Consider the following 7,009-nt stretch of genomic DNA (forward strand, 5'->3'; position numbering starts at 1 on the left):
CAGACTTCACAGTTCTGTGAAAGTTAAAGGAAAGTTAGGGGTTAATGTTAAGGGATGTAAATAAAATGTTTCTGCATTGGAGCCCTCAGTAGGGAGGTCTATGAATGAGTACCTGAGCCCTCAAGAGCAAATATAATTTGACAATAATAACCACTTCACTTCAAGACCCAAAGACACGCTGTGTCAGGAGGATGGCCCCATTTCTGAGATCCCACTTCGGACACCAATTTCATTGAACCAACAACACATGTAGTCTTTCAGATACTCTGACCGGAATGAAGAGAGCCCCAGTAAACATGACATTGCTGTGCACTCCCTCTCACTGGACAATGGGGGTTGTGCAAGAGTTGTAGGGGGCTGAGTTACAGGACTGCTGTTGCCACACAGTCATGACCCAAGGTTTCTGAATAGGTCAGCGGTTCCTACCCAGGTAGGTGTCTATGATTCGCCTCACACCTGACTCTCCACACTGGAGAAGTGTGCGGACCCCCTCCGTGAGCAGAGGCTCTTGGACTTGAGGGGCAGGTGAGGTGACTGTAACCTTTGGGGCTGGGGCACTGAGCGCAGTCTCTGGTACAGGAGTTTGGCACTAGCAGAAGCCATAGAAGACGGCTGGGGGGCGCCTGGGATGGAGGATACTACAGAGGGAGATGAGACCGAAGAGGATGAGGTGGGAAGAGGGACGTGGATGGGATGAGATGCAGAAGGAAGGGCTGGGAGTGTTGGTGGAGGGAGGGAGGGGATGAGGGCTTGCGATGTAGAGGACTGCCGAATGCGGTCCGTCCGCTGTGTTCGCTGGATGCTGAGGTTGGACTGGCTTCCCGATTTGGGTTGATTCTGGGTCCGATCGGGTTTGGAGGAATGCCGTTTGGAATTAGAGCTGCTCCCGAAACGTTGACAGTGTAGAAATAGCTCCTCCTGGCTACGAGAGCTCACCTTGGCCCATTTAGAGTGAGCGTGTTGATGCTCGAGGGCAGATTGGCAGTTGCAAGCCACATCACCTCGCCCTTTGTCCTTCCTTTTCCCTTTCTTCTCCTCCTTCACGGGTAGCTTGTCCACGGACCAGTATCTTCGAGGAGCTGGTGGTGTCAATGGAGGTGGAGGCCACTGTGTACCACCTATCCTCCTTGAACCCCAGGCTCCACCTGATCCCCAGCCACCTTCCCCTGCTATACCTGCTCCCCCCCATCCCTCCCCATGCCTCAGTAACGAGTCATCCCTACTGTTTATGCTGCCAGCTTTTTCTCTGGCGGGATAAGTGCCGAAAAACCAACCTCCCCCTCCTATGCCCCCAACCGCCCTACCCTCATGACCGTCCCAGTACCTTTCGAACTTTCCGAATTCTCCCGAGGAGCCGTCGTCGTCGGAATAGATGCCCACAACCTTATCGCGTTCCCTTTCGGAATCTGATGCGGTCCTTCTTCTTCTTTCGTGTCTCGTCTCTTGCTCCACTTTTCTCCTTTGCTCCTTGGAATCGTCATCCTCATCTTCGGAATCCCACTCATGAAACGACAGACCTTCTTTGGAGTGAACCTCCACTCTTTCGTTCATGCCCAACAAGGGGCGCTTCTCCCCTTCTTTCCCTAGGGCCTCTCTATCTGAGCCCTTACTCCTGCGCCTGGATGAGAAAGGGATCAGTGGTAGAAATGCAGATGAAGGAGTCTCTGAGGATGGGTTTCCCGCTCCCCAGAATTTGACAGAGGTTGAGGGTTTACTGGAGCTCTGGTACTGCTTGCTGGAACTTGAAGGCCTATCTGCATGCCTGTGGCGAGAGTGAGGACTTCTGTTCCTTTCCTTGCCTCTAGTGTCGTCTCCATCATCTCTTTCCTTATCCTCTCTCTCTCTCCTCTCTTCATCCCTTGGAATATCCCATCCGTAACTTCTGATAGAACTTTCACTCTTTTTCCGCATGGAGTCACGCCTCGGAGCAGGGTAGGAGGAGTAGGCCTCTTGCGTTATCGCTTTGAGGTGCCCTCTCTGCTCACCATCTCCCTCGTGCTCTGATCGCTTGCCCCGGTCTCTTCTCTTCACCTTCTCCTCTTTCTTCCTCTTCTTCTTCACTTTACGCCGCTTGCGCTCCCGTTCTCTCTCCTTCTCCTCTCTCTTTTTTTTCTTCCGCCCTTTCTTCCTCCTCTTTCTCTCCCTTTCACTCTCTTTGTGATGCCGTTTCTCCTCCTTCCCCTCAGCCCTGGTTCCTGTTCCTCTACGTCTTTCTCTCTCGCCCCAGGAGGCCCACCACTCCTGCAGCTGGGCTAGCTGGCTCCCTGCCCTCTCTCTCTCATACTGTAGACGAGGCTTGCGGGGTGGCACAGGCGGAGGGGGTGGACTGCAAGGCAGTGAGCGAGAGGACATGCGTCGGGATTTGCCCTTTCTCCGTACTAGCAGGAGGCTAGACTCCTCTGTCAGCTCATCAGAGTCATAGATGTCCTCGACATCTCTACTGCCAGCCCTGTACTTAAAACTCTGGGACGATGTGTATGAGGTGTTGGAGGATGAGGGTGAGTTGGAGCGTGAGAGGGAGACGGAGGATGAGGACGAAGATGAACTGGATGAGGTGGAGGAGCAGGAACTCGAGGTGTAGAGGGCGGAGTGAGAGGGAGTGGTAGGGGTAGTGTGGGCAGGGGACGAGACAGGGACAGGCAAAGGGAGTGGGGGAGGGCGACGGCTTCGCCTGCCACCTCCATCCCTTGCGCCGTACCGCCCTCCCCCTCTTCTCCCCAGGGGGAGGATGTTCTCATACAGAGGCCCCCCGGAGCCTTTTCTTTTAGGGAGGCTGCCTCTTCTCCAAAATAGCGGCCGATGTGGGGGTGAGGGGAGCGGTAGAGGGTGCTTGGACATGAAGTGCCAAGGGGGCGGTCCTTTAGAAGGTAGCCGTGGCATTCCTGAGGACTTTGTTCCCCTCTGGTTCATTTTGGGGGTCTGAGAGCCACCTGTTTGTGGGTCAGCATTTGCCCCTAAGCCCTCTGGATCGATCGGGCCATAGTATCGCTTGTATTCATCCAGGCCCCCGTCCCCTCCACCGGCTCCCCCAGCCCAATGAGGGGGCAAGCCCTGTTGAAACTGTGCCATGTCTGGGATCCCACCGCTGCCACCAATAGGTTTGTCCGTGCTGGGCTTGGGACGGTTCCAGCGGTCTACAACAGCCAATCTGCGGTCATGACGAGGCAGAAAAGTGGAGCACGGCATAGGACCCTCCATAAGGGGACTGTTTGATGGCCCAATGGCCATTGCAGAGTGCCCAGTAGTTGGAGGAGATGCAGCAGGAAGCATGCTGTATGCTTGCGGTTGTTGCAGCTGCTGATGCATCTGCTGCTGCTGCACCATAGCAAGGGTAGTGTTACAGGTTACAGCCGCGGAGATGTGGGATTGGGGTGGAGGCGGCATTGTGGGAACATTATGATATAGGGGAAGTGTGTTTTTTAGGCCTCCAGAGATGGTTTCATCTTTAAACTTGCAGCAACTGTACATACCCTGGGTAGAGAGAGAAGGGAAAGCTAATTAGGATACAGCTAGCAAACTACACATCCCAGTATCCCTTGATGAGAATATTGATACTTATGAAAGTCGCTTCAAAACATGTGACTTTAGTAAGTCTCGTAAAACTAGGTTACATATGTGCATATGTTGTGGCAGAAATGTATCAGAAATGTCTCCCCATAGAAGACTGAATACACTTACCTCAGTGTCTGCATTTACGGTGCACTCAAGCTTCAGTTCAATTTATCTTTTTAAACTACCACCTAGTGTGCTGTGTACTGTGAAGCTCCCACTGCACTGCTCAAACAGTAAGTCACATCTGACTCTTTAAAAAAAGAATAAGCACTTTGTGACATCTGCTGATGTAGAAACGGCTTTATAAATACATTTGATTGATTGATTGAATAATCTGTCCTTTCTCTCCCCTCCAGCATAAAATGTGACGTGCCATGAATATGGCGGATGCTGCTCTAGGCAATATCTCTGGGAGAGGTGGAAACTGACCACAAAATCCTAATGAGGGTGGAAGAGGAACTTGTGACAGGTCTAATACATGTCTAATACTAAGTAATTTACTGCTTTAAAAGACTGATATGCAGCAATTATCGATTAAGTGCGTTGAATGGCGGGGCCATGTAAATCATAACAGCTTTATCACCTGATTCATTCAAAACCAATACATCTTAATGGAAAACGAGAGTCATCGCACTAATCAGATGGACACAAATCTGATGGACATGAATCAACATTCTGTGAAAGTCACGGTCGGACATATCCCGGAACACCAACGTAGAACGCACTAGTACGAAAACACTTGACGTTACACAATGTCATCTGAAATCTGAGAGAAAATGTGGCTCAATTTTGACTAGGTCACCTTAAAACGAGGTCACCGTGTACATGCATATTTTGATACAAGGACCTACCTTCTGAATAGTACTGCCTAAACAGACTGTGATGTATTGATGCACCAAGCCCTTTCCCTTCTGCCACCACCATGAGGCATCACTACCACCACTAGCACCACTACCACCACTAAGAGGCATCACTACTACCACTACCATCACCACTACCACCACCAGGGGTATCACTACCACCACTACCATTACCACTACCACCACTAAGAGGCATCACTACTACCACTATCACCACCACCAGGGGTATCACTACCACCACTACCATTACCACTATCACCACTACCACCACCAGGGGTATCACTACCACCACCAGAGGTATCACTACCATCACCACTACCACCAGCAGGGGTATCACCACCACCACTACCACCACCACTACCAAAACCACCACTACAACCAGCAGGTGTATCACCACCACCACCACTACCACCAGCAGGGGTATCACCACCACTACTACCATCACCACTACCACCAGCAGGGGTATCACAACTACCACCACTACCACCAGCAGGGGTATCACCACCACTACTACCACCAGCAGGAGTATCACCACAACCACCAGCAGGGGTATCACCACCACCACTACTACCACCAGCAGGAGTATCACCGCAACCACTACCACCACTACCACCAGCAGGGGTATCACCACCACTACCATCACCACTACCACCATTACCCCCAGCAGGGGTATCACCACCACCACCACTACCACCACTACCACCAGCAGGGGTACCACACCTACCATCACCACTACTACCACCAGCAGGAGTATCACCCCAACCACCAGCAGGGGTATCACCACCACCACTACTACCACCAGCAGGAGTATCACCGCAACCACTACCACCACCAGCAGGGGTATCACCACCACCACTACCATCACCATTACCACCACCACCAGCAGGGGTATCACCACCACTACCATCACCACTACCACCATTACCCCCAGCAGGGGTATCACCACCACCACCACTACCACCACTACCACCAGCAGGGGTACCACACCTACCATCACCACTACTACCACCAGCAGGGGTATCACCACCACCACTACCATCACTACCACCACTACCCCCAGCAAAGGTATCACCACCACCACTACCACCATTACCACCCCTACCACCAGCAGAGGTATCACCACCAACACTATCATCACCACTACCACCAGCAGGAGTATCACCACCAAAACCACTACCACCACCACCAGCAGGGCTATCACCACCACCAATACCATCACCACTACCACCACTACCACCAGCAGGAGTATCACCACCACCACCAGCAGGGGTATCACCACCACCATTACCATCACCACTACCACCACCACCAGCAGGGGTATCACCACCACCACTACCACCAGCAGGGGTATTACCACCACCACTACCACAAGCAGGGGTATCACCACCACCACCACTACCCCTAGCAGGGGTATCACCACCACCACTATCATCACCACTACCATCAGCAGAGGTATCACTACCATCCGCACTACCACCATTACCCCCAGCAAAGGTATCACCACCACCACTACCACCAGCAGGACTATCACCACCACCACTACCACCAGCAGGGGTATCACCACTACCATCACTACTACCACCACTACCACCAGCAGGAGTATCACCACCACCACCACCACTACCACCACCACCAGCAGGGGTATCACCACCACCAATACCATCACCACTACCACTACCACCAGCAGGGGTATCACCACCACCATTACCATCACCACTACCACCACCAGCAGGGGTATCACCACCACCATTACCATCACCACTACCACCAGCAGGGGTATCACCACCACCATCACCACTACCACCAGCAGGAGTATCACCACCACCACCAGCAGGAGTATCACCACCACCATCACCACTACCACCAGCAGGAGTATCACCACCACCACCACTACTACCACCACCACCAGCAGGAGTATCACCACCACCACCACGAGCAGGGGTATCACCACCACCACCACCAGCAGGGGTATCACCACCACCACTACCACCACTACCCCCAGCAGAGGTATCACCACCACCACTACCACCACTACCCCCAGCAGGGGTATCACCACCACCACTAACATCACCACTACCACCAGCAGGGGTATCACCACCACCACTACCATCACTACCACAAGCAGGGGTATCACCACCACCACTACCATCACCACTACCACCAGCAGGAGTATCACCACCACCAGCAGGGGTATCACCACCACCACTACTACCATCACCACTACCACCACTAGCAGGGGTATCACCACCACCATCACCACTACTACCCCCAGCAGAGGTATCACCATCACCACTACCACCACTACCACCAGCAGGGGTATGACCACCACCACTACCCCCAGAAGGGGTATCACCACCACCACCACTAACATCACCACTACCACCACTACCCCCAGAAGGGGTATCACCACCACCACTAACATCACCACTACCACCACTACCCCCAGCAGGGGTATCACCAACACCACTACATCACCACTACCACCAGCAGGAGTATCACCACCACCAATACCACCACTACCACCAGCAGGGGTATCACCACCACCACTACCATTACCACTACCACCACTACCACCAGCAGGGGTATGACCACCACCA

General features: G+C 53.0%; 1 protein-coding gene across 1 annotated transcript; it reads right to left on the minus strand.

Moving 5' to 3' along the window:
• Positions 1 to 450: 450 nt before the first annotated feature.
• On the minus strand, positions 451 to 4,039 carry LOC115176134 (uncharacterized). The gene has a single exon (XM_029735968.1). The coding sequence runs from the start codon at positions 3,466 to 3,468 to the stop codon at positions 451 to 453; it is 3,018 nt and encodes a 1,005-aa protein (XP_029591828.1). The 5' UTR covers positions 3,469 to 4,039.
• Between the last annotated feature and the right edge of the window lie 2,970 nt (positions 4,040 to 7,009).

Source organism: Salmo trutta, chromosome 36 (assembly GCF_901001165.1).
Source record: "Salmo trutta chromosome 36, fSalTru1.1, whole genome shotgun sequence".
Taxonomy (NCBI): Eukaryota; Metazoa; Chordata; class Actinopteri; order Salmoniformes; family Salmonidae; genus Salmo; species Salmo trutta.

Bases quoted from the DNA above. Each gene is read 5' to 3' on its own strand.
- LOC115176134 (XM_029735968.1), bottom strand. From the start codon at position 3,468: ATGTACAGTTGCTGCAAGTTTAAAGATGAAACCATCTCTGGAGGCCTA.